This window comes from Dasypus novemcinctus, chromosome 6 (assembly GCF_030445035.2).
Source record: "Dasypus novemcinctus isolate mDasNov1 chromosome 6, mDasNov1.1.hap2, whole genome shotgun sequence".
In the NCBI taxonomy this organism is placed as follows: Eukaryota; Metazoa; Chordata; class Mammalia; order Cingulata; family Dasypodidae; genus Dasypus; species Dasypus novemcinctus.
Window position 1 is genome coordinate 113,309,631 of NC_080678.1, and position 15,601 is coordinate 113,325,231.

Here is a 15,601-nt window from a genome sequence, read left to right on the forward strand (position 1 = left end):
GAGGTGGAGTGGACATAACCATCCTAGGGTCCACAGGATGGAGGAATAGAGTATGAATTAGAGTGGACTTACTGATATTCTACTATGGAACTATTGTGATGAGTAATGGAAGAAATTGTAGCATTGATATGGAGAAAGTGGCCATGGTAGCTGCTGAAGGCAGGGAAAGGGAAAAAATGATATGATGTGGGAGTATTTTCAAGACTTGGAGTTGTCCTGGGTGGTACTGCAGGGACAGATGCTGGTCATTGTATGTCCTGCCATGGTCCACTGGGGGGACTGAGGGAGAGTGTAAACTACAATGTAAACCATGATCCATATAGTGCAGCAGTGCTCCAAAGTATATTCACCAAATGCAATGAATGTGCCATGATGAAAGAGGTTGATGATATGGGAGGAGTGGGGTGAGGGGGGGGGGTGGTATATGGGAACCTCTTATATTTTTTTAATGTAACATTTTTTCAAAAGTAGAGAGAGAGGAAAATAAAAATAAAACAAGATTAGAAAGGAATTCATGCAAGTTCTCTTCAAGTACTTGTGTGGTTTCATTTTTAAGTGTAGATCCTTGATCCATTGGGAGTTGATTCTTGTATATGTTGTGAAATATTGATCTACTTTTATTTTTTTTCCCCCAAAGGGCAACCTGGTTGTCCCAGCACCATTTATTTAAAAAAACACCTTTTCCTGGTTTTTGAGATGCACTTTTTTCACATGCAGAATTTCTACATATATTCGGATGTGATTCTGGAATCTTTGGCCTATTCCATTGAGCTATGTGTTTTACTGATGCTTGTACTTACCAAGGCTGTTGGATGCATCTTTTTTTTTAAATTTATGTATTTATTTATTTCTCTCCCCTTCCCCCCTCCCCCACCCTGGTTGTCTGTTCTTTGTGTCCATTTGCTGCATCTTCTTTGTCTGCTTTCTGCTGTTGTCAGTCGCACAGGAATCTGTGTTCTTTTTGTTGTGTCATCTTGTTGTGTCAGCTCTCCATGTCTCTGTGTGTGTGGCAGCATTCCTGGACAGGCTGCACTTTCTTTCACACTGGGCAGCTCTCCTTACAGGGTGCACTCCTTGCGCGCGGTGCTCCCCTACATGGGGGACACCCCTGCGTGGCATGGCACCCCTTGTGCGCATCTTAATGTCTGTGAGTTCTTTTTCTTTTTGTGGAAAGTTTCACTTGGATTATTGTCTTTAGTAATTTTCACCCCACCACTGTGTTTTTCTTCTCAAGGATTCCAGTAATATGTGTATCATTCCTTCTTGCCTATCTTCCATATCATTACTTTCTCTGTGACTTTTTACTTTTTCTCTTAATTTTATTCTCATGTTTTCCTGCCTTTCTTTGGTGTCTCTTATTGTTTTTCCATTTGATTCTCTTCTCCCTCAGGCATCTTGCCATTTATGCCTTATTATTGAGGTAATTTGTGTTTTCCTTCCATTTCCTTCCTGAGGTAAATCAATTCACTTTTCATTTCTCCCTCTTTTTTGGTCCATGTTTGTTCTGAGATTTAGATTTCTGACTCAGGTGGATTTTCAGATCCTCAAAGCTCATATGTATAAAATTCTATTTTATTTTTTTATTTTTTAAACTATTTTTTAAAGATACATAGATCACAACAAATTTTACATTAAAAAATATAAGCGGTTTCCATATACCCCAAATCCCAATGCCCGCACTTCTCCCACATCATCAACCTCTTTCATCACTGTGGCACATTCATTGTATTTGTTGAATACATTTTGGAGCACTGCTACACTATATGGTTTGTGGTTTACATTGTCGTTTACACTCTCCCCCAGTGCATCCAGTGGGTCATGGCCCCAAAATGGCCCCACATCACATCTCTTCTTCCCTCTCCTTGCCCTCAGCAACTACTGTGGCCACTGTCTTTACATCAATGATACAATTTCTTCCACAGCTAGAGGCACAAAAGTTCTATAGTAGAATACCAGTATGTCCACTCTAATCCACATTTTTTTCCTCTATCCTGTGGACCCTGTGATAGTGATGTCCACTCCACCTCTAAATCAAGAGGGGGTTTAGATCCCACATGGCTGATGGATGTGTTTCTCCTGCTTGCAGTTGTAGGCACTGTCAGTTCCCTGGTGTGGTGGTTGACCATCTTCAACTCCCTGTTAGCTGACCTGGGAAGTCCAACAAACCAGTAGGAATTGCAACTCTGCTGAGACTTAGGGCCCAGTTGGCACATGGCCAGTCCAGAGATTCAAGTCTCCTGAGTATGCTCAAATGTGGCCACTCTCTAAGCCTAATTCAGCATATAAATGCATTACTTTCCCCCCAGAATGGGACATGACTCCTGGGGATGAACCTCCCTGGCATAGAGGGATTACTACCAATCACCGGCTGGTGATGCAACTAGAAAAATATCTTGAATAAAAGGGGGAAATGGTAAAGACAAATTAGTATATATGGGTAAGAGAATGAATTGGGAGGTCATCAGAGGGGTCATGCTTACACACATCTCAGCAGGACCCCAGAGACAGCCAAAGCAGATACAACCCTAGGTACTGGTACTCCTGAGGGCTACAGAGACACACAGGTTCTATGGTCATGGCAGATGACTCTGGAGTTCAGTGCCTTGCCAGTGAGCCCTACTTTGGAATTTGTGCTCCTGAGTGTGATAGAGTTGGACTCAGATGTGACCTCTCTATACAGGCCTCTTCTGTCACTTTTACTGAACTTGTGGTTGGTGCTGGGGTTAGTGTATACTCAAAGCTCATTTGAGTATATTTAATTTTGTGTGGAGTGTAGCATTAGTGTCTCCTTCTTCATGTTGGTTTAAGAGGGCAGGGATTTTCCTCAGTGGTTCATGAGTATTTGTTGCCTTGTGCTCTCAGTTCTCTGTGATTTCACTCACCTCCTTGCTGTTTTGGTGGTATTGATGCCACTTTCAGTCTCCCAACATCCTGTCCAGCAGCATTTTGTCTGTCTGACAACTTCTAGGCACATTGTTTTTTCTTTGTTTTGGTGGGGTGGGTGCTCCAAATCCTTAAATACTATGGTTCTCTTCACCTTGCAGGGCCTGGATTTTCCCTTTTTCTCTTACCCTTTCACCACCCATTGCCATTTTTCTTGCTCAAAAGTTCTGCATTTGGAAGCCTGGCCTTTAGATTGCACACCCCCTTAAAATGTGCCTGCCCTTACATGACCAGATCCCACTTTGGGGGTCACACCCTTGCCCCATCCCCCAGATATTGTTGCCCATCTCCCATGAATTTCTTCACTTGACAGGGAACAGAGGGTGCAGACAGTGTCTGCTGTGCTGGGTCCGTTTATTTTCTCTTTTTGCTCCCAGTTGTTTTGTAGTGTTGGCATTCTCTGTCTTGCAAAAATGTTGAGGTTGCAGTTTGTTCCTTGGGGCTCCCCCTCTTAGAAAGATTATCCCACAGTTCCTTTGTCATCAGTCCCCACCTGGGCACTGCCAGCAGTAGCCTGAGGTAGTAATTGTGCTTTGTATGTCAAGTTCTCCTCCAAGTCAGGAGTGCCCGTGCATTCCCAGCACTAAACATGGGTAGATGCTTGGCTCCACCATCGGTTAAATGCACCCCTGACATCCAGTGAAGGTGTGAGAAGGCTGGATGCTGATGCCCTGAGTTTGTGGGCCAGCAGCACACTGGCTCTGAGGGCAGGTGGTCTTCCTGGGGGAGCCCACCCACTCCCAGAGCGTACCCCCCCCCAGGACACCTGGACTCCACACACACTCTGAAGAGCCAGTGAGCAGTTCCGAGCTCATCCTTGTATAAGCCCTGCACGTTCTTCTTCATTTCTTATGATTATGAGCATATTTATTCCAGGTTTTACAAAAGCAGAGTCCTTTAAAATGGACTTTAATATTTCCTCCTTTCTCCTGTTTGTTTTTTGTTTTGTTTTGTTTTTCACATGAAAGGAGCTGGGGGCTGGACTCCGCTTGTGTCCAACAAGTACCAGTGGTTGCAGATTGACCTTGGAGAGAGGATGGAGGTCACTACCATGGCCACGCAGGGCGGGTATGGGAGCTCCAACTGGGTGACCAGCTATCTTCTGATGTCCAGCGACAGTGGCAGGAACTAGAAGCAGTACCGGCGGGAGGAGACCATCTCGGTATGTTCTTTGGTCCTGAGCCCATGTTGTTCTCATTTCTCCATCCAGCGGCCCCAGCCTCACGTTGAGTAGAGAAACAGAACCTCAGTTACCTTACAAAGGTTTTCATGTATGTTCAAATGATACACACTGCATTAGCTCTCTAGGTCTGCTGTGAAAACTTGCCACAAACCAGGTGGCTTAAAACAGCAGACATTTATTCTTACACTCACTGTGAGAGAATTTTGAAGCCCAGAATTCTGAAGTCGAGGTGGTGGCAGGTGGTTTCTTCTGCAGCTCTAAGCGGGAATCAGCTCCGCACCTCCCCTGGCCTCTGGTGGTTCCTTGCTTGTGGGTGCATCACCCGAGCCTCTTCTCTCCCCACAGGACCCTCTTCTCTACATTTGCCCTCAAGTTTGAGTCTCAAATCTCCAAGTCCTTTCTCTTATGAGGACACCAGTCATCAGCTTTAGGACCCAGCCTAAATCCAGGGTAATATCATCTCAAAATTCTTAAATTAAATATATCTGCAAAGTCCCTTATTCCAAGTGTCATAGATGGACATGAATTTTGGAGGTTCACTATTCAAGCCACAAATATGCATATTTAGTAAACACCTAAAAGTGAAATAATGCATAGAATACTGGAAAAATGTTTAAATCCTAGTACTTCTATTAAAAGTATGGACAGCATCGTGTGCAATCTGGTTTGGTTTTGCTCAACAGCATTGGTGTTTGGCATCACCTCCACATTGTTTTAAATGCACACAATGAAGTTGCTTTTTTTTTTTTTTTTTTTTTTTTTACTACTTCTTTAACCTGAGGTTTCTGTATTGGAACATCTCCCTGTCATGTCCAGAAATGGAGATACATTAAAGGGGAGCTGGGGTGCATCTCATTTACCTGTGGCCACATTTAGCAAGTCTTTGTGTCAGGAATACTTTGGGACTGAGTTATTTTACACCAATGATCTTTCATCAAACTGCTGCATGCCAACATTTTTTGAGGCAAATTATGTTCACTTGCTTAAATTTGCTGAATTTTTAAAAGTAATGTAATTTACCACATTGTTTTCATTATGTAATTTTTGAAGAAACCCTTATACCTTTGCTTAACCTTGCTTAGCTTTGACAAGTGTTTAGAATGATCCGATTTGTGGCTGAGGTGTGAGCCCAGTAAAAGACAGCCTGTAAGAGAGAGGCTATTTAAAAAGAAAGAGTGTAAGAGAGAGGCTATTTAAAAAGAAAGCTCCACCAACAAAACTAAAGGGAGTTCACTGTTGGCTGTTTGGAAATAAATGTTGTAAGGGGCAAGCTTGATGAAATATGGTCAGGTGGGAAAGAAAATATTATTTTTTTACTATAAAATAAAAATTTAGAAAGGTTAGTTTGGATTGACAGACCAGGGGCACCACACTGTAATCAGATACCTGTTTTCTCTCTGAGTTATCTTGACTAGGGGAAGGTTATTTGCACAAACTAAGCAGGAATCTCAGCTGTGACTTAATGCACTTCTCGCTGGACATTCAATGACCTCTTTGGGGCACCCCCTGGGAACCTAGATCTGTGTGATGCCTCACTGGGGCCATTGACTGGGTTGACCCACTTCTTTTGCAAGAATAAGTGCTGGAGACACTATGGCAAACTAGGGTCAGCAGACATGGGCTGGGAGCTGACACCAAAAATGATCTCATCTGGAATAGAGGAGAGTATGGGCCATGATGTGAACCAATGTATATGAGGTGCAGAGGTGCACAAAGATGTACTTACCAGGTCCAATGGATGTGTCATGATGATGGGAACGAGTGTTGTTGGGGGGGGGAGAGGGGGGGTGGGGGGTGGGGTTGAATGGGAACTCACATATATATTTTTAATGTAATATTATTACAAAGTCAATAAAAAATAAAAAAATTTAAAAAAATGATCTCATCTATGGCTGTGGTTTAAATCAGGTTTAGCTGTAAAAACTGATGGCTGCTGTGTGATGCTTGTTGATATCACTATGTTGATTAAGATTTATGCTGCTGGCCAAATTCAAAGGAGACATGGAGACACTTGGAGAATTCTTAATTTCCTGCTAAAGGTGAGCCATGGGTCCCTTGTTGTTTACTCTCAGAGAGAAATAGAGCTAGGATGATCCAAACAATAGGAAAGAGGTCAGATGTACCAGACAAGCTGATCAGTAGCAATAGAGTTTAGGTTACAACTTAATTTTGACTTACCCACCCATTCCCCATCAAAGTGTAAGCTCCCTTTAAAAATAGACTTTTGTTTATTACTTACTGATAACTGGTTAAATTGGAATAATTTACCCTTAGATAATATCAGTTGAGTTATCATTACCATTTATATTGTAATCTGTTTCCTCTTTTTAATATTTTTAACCAGAGCTAATTTTATTTTCACAGAAGTAAAATTTTACTTACCAATATGTAATAGTTCATTCTATTATACTCATTTAAAATAAACACAGGCTGATGCCTGTATCTCCAGCCCTGTCATTCATAGTTGGTTTCACAATAAATTTATTAGACCATCTGTCCTTTCCCTGGGCATTTGTTGTAGACATGAATTGTGAAGGTCCATGTTCATGAATTTGAATATTTATTTCCATTACCTAAAATATTATCACTCTTGATTAATGAAAATAATATGCGTTTTATTGTCCTCATCATGTATATAGATCTGATTTTTAAATTTTTAAAAAATGTTTTGTTTGGTATTTCTTCCTATCAAGTGGAGATTCCTAGTTAAATCCAGTGTTTCCTCATAGTCATGTGGGTACAGAGGTTTTCTGGTATGAGCAGTTTCCCCAGTGTCTGTGATTTTATCTTCAGGGCCGAGAAGGACTCACTTGTCTCCTTCTTTCTAAAATGTCCCACTTACGAAAATGAATTTTTCATGGGCTTCCAGCCCCCAGTATCCATGCTTTGTGTTCACTATTAGTTCTGATCCCTGGCTTAATAAAAAAGGGACAAAAATCTGTACTTTGCATGAACTTCACGCTGAGAACACACGACCAGGGATTGCTCGAACGGACAGCTCACTCATTCTGAGGAGTGGGGAGAGAAAAGTCACGAAAGCGGAGGTCAGGGAAGGCCCGTGTTTACGCCCCTGGTGGATCATGGGCTCTTCCTAAACCCTGCAAAGGGCTCCCTGCTCTCGCCAGGTGGCAGGTGGAGTCCGTGGGGCTGGGTCTGAGGTGAGATGCACTTTAAAGGGCCCTCTGGAGGCATAGTGTGGACAGCCGTGTTCAGGCAGTTCAGCAGAATGGACACGACACACCGTCGGGGCCGCTGGACCCTCTTTACTTAGTGCGAGTGGCCAGGACTTGCTCCCCAGCAGCCTTTGATGCTCATGGCACACGTGCATGTACACACGTGCCCGCATACCTATGCACACGCATGTATGTACACACATGCACGCACGTGCACACATGGAGTTTCAGCTCGATGCCGGGGGACAGTGGCAGGTGTCAAAAACAGAGGCAGACTTCCTCCTAGAGGACCGTTGTAAGGGGAGGGGCTGCTTCAGCAGGGGAAGGGGCTGTGGCAACCCGGAGCCGCTCTGACTGCAGGCTCAGCAAACGGCTCATTGGGCAAAGGGGTTTCTTCAGGGGGAAGGTGGGGAGGTGGGATGAGGGGGGGCGTTGATCAGACAGCAGTGTGCTTTCTGGAAGGTGCCCTTAGAGTCAGGCATCTGGACAACAGAGGAAAGCTTTGCACAATTTTGGTGGACAAACATTTTGTTCACATTGAAGGGATCAGCTGATCTCTGGGGCAAAGGCGGCGCCCAGCGGGTGGCCAAGCAGGCGGCCAAGCCTGGCCCGAAATGCGGGGAGGGCTGGTGCTTTTCATAAACCTTCTTTAAACACAAGCGGCCCAGGGGTTTCTTAACCCTCACTGTTCTCCAAGATCACAGGGCTTGGGTAAAACTTCAAGTCAACGGGGTAAATGTTGTTTCAAGGTCAGGTTTAACCCTTGAAAAGTGCACAGGAGTCATGGAAAAGCTCACAGCCATGGGCCGCTGGGGAGACAAGCCCAGCCGGGCAGGGGCCGGGGCCGTGGGCAGTCAGTCCCCGCCGCGTGGGCCTTTGCATCAGTTTCCCACGCTGCCTCTCAAATCACCCACCCGCGGGGCTCAGGCACCAGCCAGTGCGCCCCCAGCCCTGGCTGCGCAGGGGCCCAGGGGCACCTCCTCCCAAGCGCCTTCCTGTCCTGGGGCCTTGCCCGCGGGTGCAGGGCGGCGCTCCCCTCTCCCTGCTGGCGCCAGCTGGGCCCCCCCACCAGATCTAGCCGAGGCGCGGCAAGGAATCTCTGTTTCCTCCCCCACCCGAGCTCTGGATGGATTTAAAAGGCTCAGGTGAGCAGACCCGACCTGAGGGTGCAAGGCCGTTCCGAGGGCCCCTGTGTGTGTGGGGGGAGCTCAGCAGACCATGTCCCCTCTGCTCAGGTGTCCTGAGGGCGGAAGCTGGGGCTGCAGTGGGTGCTGCAGGGGAAAGCGCTTAGCCTGGGATGAAGCCCCGAGGGCGCACCCCCACGAAGCCTGCTGGGAAGCCAGGGCGCGGTAAGAAAGGGGTCCGCTGGGGGGTGGGGCGGGCGAGCAGGCAGCGGGCGCTCCCTGGCTCGGCCAGACCCCCAGAACTTCACCTGCGTCTTCATCGTGACCCCCACCCCAGGAAACCAGCTCTCCATTATCTAGTAAGTCGCTGAGCTGCTGGCTTCGGGAAGGCTTCCAGCCCGCGCTGACCCCCGGCCCGGGCCACTGTGGGGAGGGCGAGGCGAGCCCTCTCCAGTCGGAGCCCACCCTGGACCGCGCCAGTGCGGCTCGTTTTGAGAGACAGGTGGTTCTCCTGGATGTGTTGGCTGCGCGAAAACCACACGGAGAAGGACGTCTTGGAAAACAGGCCTAAGGGTTTTGCAGCCAGTGAGAAGATGCTCTCCTGGCTTCATGAGAAATGAGTGCCCACAGAACATGACAGCTGAGCAGGCCACTGCTTCCTTTCAAGTCGTTTTTGGTTTTTCTTGTTTTTTTTTTTTTCTATTTAAAAATTAAATCTTTAAGGAGTGGGTGCAGCTCAGTGGTTTGAGCACCTGCTTCCCATGTACAAGGTGCCAGGTTCAATCCGCCGTACCTCCTGAAAAATACACCTTTTAGTGGAAAGGGCTGTTCTAAGATTCCTTTGGATCTATCAGCCACACCTATTCTTGCATCTGCCCTAACGCTTAGCACTTAATTTCATCCTGAAAACCAATATCCAGCCAGAATGTAGCGGGCTTTGACAAGAGATGCAGCCTCATGTTCATCTCGGGTGAGGAAGCACAGACGGTGCTTCTGCTTTGATGGGCAAAAGGTGGATTAACTGCAACATTCTCTCCTACCGGCGACAGCTAGGCCAGGCAAACACATTTGCAGGTCTCAGAAGACCAGTAGCTGGAGCCTTCACTTCCAATGTCCAGGCCCTTCTGGAGGGTAGCCCGTGGCTGGCGTTGCAATCAGGCCGCTCAGGGAGGTGACCAATGGTGGACCTTGTCATCAAGCTGGTTGTGGGGAGACTGGGGACCAGCGTTAGGAAAGGGCACGTGAGAAGTTCTCTGAGTCAGCCCGGGAGGAAGGTAGGCTCAGGGTTGGCGCAGCACTGGGAGTGTGGCTGCCGGGTGAGAGCTTCCCAGGTGTGCCAGCCACTCCCAGGTGAGCCAGCACGACCTGCCAAACCCGGAAGGGGCCGTCCATGGGGAGGGACAGCCGTCCTCCCCAAGGCCTGGCCGCAAAATCCAACACGTCGAACCTTCACCAAGGTGAAGCCCACTGCGTGCGAGAATTAGGCCAGCCGCCGAGGGGCCTTAGAGATGGAGAGAGCACCACGCCTCCACGCGTCAGGAGCACAGGGCGTGACAGCCCCACTGCTGGCCCAAGCGCCCAAGGAGCCGCGCCAGTCAGCTCAGAGCCTGTGCAGACGGCCAAGGCAGGAGCGCACTTGTTCTTGAGATTTTTACTGTTTACATAGATAAATGCTGGCGTCACTTCAAATCAATGTAAATATCTTAATGGAAATCTTCCTAAGCTATTCTAAATAGTTCTGTTTTATGATTACCTTCAATATAGGTAAAAGGCTAAGTGCCTGGAACTGCCCTCCTCCCTGTCAGCACTGTTAAGAAGAGCCGGCGTGATTTGTGGAATTGCGGGGGTCAGTTCCTGAAGTTCCTATTGTACTTGTAAAGTGTATACATTGAATATGTATATTGAAATGTTAATTTGTGTAACTCATTTAAATAGGATGATATGCTAAAACTAACCATGTAGAGGTAGCAATTATTCATGAAAGGTAGTACACAGTTATAATTATTCAATTAAATATGAGAGGTGTTCTGTGAAACTAACTTGCTGCTACATGGAAATCAAATTCCCAAAGTCATCAAATCAGAAGATTTATTTGAATCCATTAAGGTGAGCTATACTTCATTCCTTCCTTTTATAAATATTCTCCAATTCTGCTGAACAGGCTATTTGTGTAAATGGTTAACAGAACACGTTTGCCTTCTCTAAGGATACATTTGAACATGGGTTAACTCTCTAGCTGTTTTCCCTAATTTTCCCTTAGAAACCCGATAAGGGTGGACTCTCAGCTCTGAGCGGGCAACATTGCTCTGGTAAAAGGCCCCAGATGGAGGCCCTGATTCTCGATGGGCAGACTACGCATGCACCACGAGCCCCTGACACCTGGCGGGGAGGCGGAGCTCTCGGCCACGCTGAGTGCCGACCCTGTGGCACGTCCCTTGTGAGGACCGTGTTACAACAGATGCCGTCCCTCCTTCCCCGGGGCTTCAAAACCAGCACCTTCCAATGCCGTAGCCACAATCCATATACCACTCTAAATTCAAATCAATTAAAGTTAAATAGAGTTAAGAGTTCAGTTCCCTGATTGGACTCCCACATTTCCAGTGCTCAGTAGCCACGTGTGGCTGGTGGTTACATAATTGCACAGTATAGATACAGAGCAATTTATTATTTCCAACATGTCCATTGGACAGTGCTGGTCAAAACCATGCAGGCTTCTCTCCTCTCACCTGGGAAGTCACCTGGGGGAGAAAGTCACTGATGTTGCAAAGGCTCTTCCTACTAAAGAGGAATGCCTCATGCCACCGTGGAAGCATGTAGCATCCCTGGATGTGTCACCTGGCTCATCACTTACTGTGTCACTTGCATCATCTGGAGAATATTTATAAAAGGAAGGAATGAAGTGTAGCTCACCTTAACGGCTTCTGTGTCACACAGCTGTGATACGTGGCTGCATCACCTGACTGGGTCACCTGTTATGTCACCTGCTGCATTACCTGCCTGCAGCTTTTAAATAAATTGGTGTCAAGAGAAGCTTATGGCAATCTTGTAAGTCTGAGTAATAGTGAGCAATATCTCTTAGTGAGTATCATAAGCTAATTATTAACTAAATAAATTTGAAGCATCCCTGCAGGGCTAAATATACACAAATATATTAACAATGTTTCCATTTACCATTTTAATAAGTGTATTTTTAAAATATGGTCTCCATGCTGCATATTTCTTACTGGTCTCTCCATTTTCAACTACCTTGCCTGTAACAAACCTGTAACATGAAACGTTCTCCCCATTAAGAATCTCTTGAGAATTCTGGGATGTGGATTTGTTCTGTTTCCACGTCTTGCTCCCATTCACCAAGTGAGCCTAGGTAAACACAACCTCAGCTGGCGCAATTGGAGAAACAGTCACCTCGGCCGTTATTCTGAGAGACGTGTAGCAGGCGCTAAGGCCTCCGACATGCATGAGGTGATATTCATTGTTTTTAGTGTCTCTTTCTCTGAGCAGTAAGAAAAAGTGCTCCTTGCTTAAGGGGTTTTATCAGCACCTATTTGAATGACGACTTTCAGAAACTGATGACGATGTCTAACTAACACGGCTGTTTAGAGAATAATGAAGGTGGAGGCAGCAGACCAAGGCTTCTGAGGAGGCAGGAAGAGGAGAGCTCTCGAGGCACCTGCGGTGTCGCCCTCCCCTCTGCTGGGGGTTTCTGAGGTGTGCACGCTTCTGTGCCCCGCTCACCATCCTTTGTGAATGAACTGAAGAAGTTGGGCACTACAGGAGTGGCACAGAAAGTGTCTGCAGGGGCCTCTGCTCTGTCCCCAGTTAGACCCCCATGTCTGTGTCCTACTGATTTTTCCACAGCAGAACCTACTCGTTACGGAACTCAGTTTTTATTTAAATTACATCTGGTCTTCTGGACATGACCTGCTGGCAGTAACCAATGACTAAACTCAACGTCAAACCATGGAATAAAATCTCGGTATCTTGTGTGTGAAATAATGCTCTTTCCTGTTTCCTCAGGCTTCCATTTGGACGTGAGATTTGGTGAGGCCAGGCACTGACACTTTTACTCTCTGCTTCATAAACAAATGAATTTAGGTCATGTAAAGCATTTCATCAGTGTTTACCTGAAAAAAATCACTGCTAAAAAATGGTCAATTTACAGTAGGAAATTAGTTAAGAAATTAAAAAATTCATTTCAGCACATGAAACCTTTCAGAATGTCTTTAGATTTTTTCTCTTCAATAACTATACTTTGCTAAGTCATCGCTGAATCTCTCAATGCAGGCAACATATTCCTAAAATATACTTCTCAAGGGAATATTTTCAAAATACCTACTGGATTCCACTGTAATTAAACCTGTGTTCTCACTGAAAAAAACACTGACTGTAATGCAGTGGGTGACCGCTGTCTGAGAGCTGTCAAGTTCTTCTTTAGGAAATTACTCAGTATCCATTTACATGCATTTCAAGCCCGGCATCAGCTGCATCACTCACCTGTGGCCCCTTCAGGGCTCCCCTATGGAATCAGCTGTAATTGGGATTATAATTACACAGTTAGGATCTCCGCCCCCTCCCCTGGGAGAGGGGTAAGCGATGTCCAACAGAGGCTTTTATAAATGTAGAGAAACAACTTATCCTAAACTTTAAGGTGAGTAAAAAAACATCCAAGAACTTAGTAAAATGTTACAAATGCAGGTTTGCTGGCTTGGGCCATGGCCGAAGTAGGTCCTGATTGGGCCACAAAGCCCTGCTGTACAACAGTTCTAGAGAGATGGACCAGGGGTGGGCATGCGGGGGGCATGCAGGGAGTAGATGGGGTGGGGGTGGGCATGCGGGGTGGTGGACGGGATGGGGGTGAGTGTGCATGGGTGAGGGTACAATGGTGGGTAGGCCTGGGCCTGTGGGGTGATGGGCTGGCTGGGGGTGGGCATGTGGGGGTGGACTGCAGGTGGGCGTGTGGGATAGACAGGAGGAGTGGGTGTAGCGGGCTGTGGAGCTTGCAGACTTGGGGCCGTGGGACCTGGGCTCTAACCCACGGTGGGCCACTCACAGCCTGGGTGGGCTTTGGTTACTTTTTCTTCTTCTGTAAACTCGGGAAATCCGAGAGCTTCCTGTGCCGTTAAAGCGTCCTGGATGGTGAACACCGTGGAAATTGCGAAGCTCTTATAGATGGAAGCTCTGCTGTCAGCTTGTTTCAGAAAGCTCAGAGCATATCGAAATGCGAAGCTGATTCTCCACACGCAAATACCATCTACAGATGGAGCTGTTTCAACTTAGGGACACCTCCCACCTCTTGGCTACTGTTCTTTGAAGTATTGGGGTTTCGAGTGTGGCCAGTCTCCCGTCCAGGTTCTCTGTGTAGTGTCTGAAGACTGCAGCCTCTGCTCCCACCCTCTCCAGCGTGCCTCTGGGTGCTTTAGGGGAATCGCCTAATTTGAGATTTTTGTTGTTCACATCAAAACACCGATGGACCTAAAGGCAAACGAATCCACCCATCTGCCTTCTCTTTCTCCAGAGCTCTCTCTTCAGAGTCGAGGTCTTGGCTGGGCAGGGTGGACCGAGAAGGAAGTGAGTGGAAGCACTGGACTGCTCTCTGTCCCAGGGGTCTCTCTTTTCTGGCTTGTCACATAAATGGGAACACACAGCATGCTGTCTTCCATGCTGGTTTCTGTAATGGCAATGTCAGAGTCCCTCCCAGGCTGTGGATGTGTCAGGAGCCCATTTCTTTTCATTGCTTTGTGGCTTCCATTGGTGGAGTTGCCTATTTTATTTATTCACCAGCCAGCAGGCTTTGGAATCATTTCCAGTCTTATAAATCTTGCCACTGTGGACACTGGGGTGCAGGTCTTTGTCTGGCTGTTTCCATACATCCTCAGTAAAAACCTCGAATGCGGTTGCTGAGTCATAGGAAATGTTTAGGTTTGGCTTTTTAAGAAACTGTCAAACTGCTAAGTGACTGTAACATTTTACAGATTCACTAGAAAGACGGGGGGCTTCCAGGTTCTCCACATCCTCACCAGCATGTTATTCTGACTTTTATTATAGCTTTTAGTCCGCATGTAATGGGATCTTACTATGGTTTTAGGTGGTATTTCCCTAATGATAAAAAATGTTGAAGCTCCTGCCAAGTGCTTTGTCTGTCTTCTTTGGTGAAATGTCCATTCATATATTTTGCTCATTTGTTCATTGGATTGTTGTTCTTCTGATTATTGAGTTATAAGTGTCATATCTTCTAGATACAAATCCTTTATCCAATATATAATTTGCAAATATTTCCTCCCAATCTATGGCTTTATTTTTCATTTTCTTAAAGGTGTCTCTGAAGGAAAACATATTTTATTTTTATGAAGTCTTGTTTTTTTCTTTGATCAATTGTGCTATTAGTGTCATTTCTTTTTATTTTTAGTTACATTAGTTGTAATTTTCCCATGTATCACCATCATATTCTTAACACTTTTAAAAGAAAAACATTCCTGTATTCATACTGTTAATCTTACTGTCATTTCTAACTCCTTACATTACTGAGGTGTGTATAGGTTACCTGCCATGTTTCCCTCAAGAAGTTTCAATGTTTTAGCAATTATATTGAGGCCTGTGATCCATTTTGATTAAGTTCTGTGTATAGTGAGATAAAAGTTTAAGTTCAGTTTTTGCATGTGGATTTTTCATTGTACCGGCACCATAAGCCTATCCTTTTCTCATTTCAATGTCTTGATACTTGTTGTAGATTCTTGTTTTAGTTGTTCTAAAAGTATCAGTTTAGCCAAGTTGGTTGATAGTATTGTTCAAACGTCAATGTCATTGCTGATTTTCTGTTTATTCTATTAATTATTGATAGTGATATAGTGAAGTCTGGCTATCACTGTTGAATTATTTCTGTTTTCAGTTCTGTCACATTTTACTTCATCTATTTTTGGGCTCTCAGGTTTTATTCATTTATAATGTTTAAATTTTTCTCAGGAATCAACTCTTTTATCATTAAGAGATGTCCCTATTTGTCTCTAGTAATAATCTTTGCTCACAAGTTTATTTTGCCTGACATTAATATATTTATTTGAGATCTTTCATAATTTTGTATTCCATAATGTACCTTTTTTGTGTGGTTTTACTTTCAATTTATTTGTACTTTCCAAGTAAAGTGATTTTCTTGTAGACAGCATATATTTGGATTTTTAAAA

At 45.3% G+C, this 15,601-nt stretch overlaps 1 protein-coding gene across 1 annotated transcript in view; it reads left to right on the forward strand.

The window, feature by feature from the left end:
- The window catches only part of LOC131278939 (contactin-associated protein-like 3), a 177,393-nt gene that overhangs the window by 40,451 nt on the left and 121,341 nt on the right, over positions 1–15,601 (forward strand). Inside the window, 1 exon segment of the mRNA XM_071215575.1 lies at positions 3,912–4,105. Coding sequence (XP_071071676.1) covers positions 3,980–4,105 — 126 coding nt within the window. The 5' untranslated portion in view covers positions 3,912–3,979.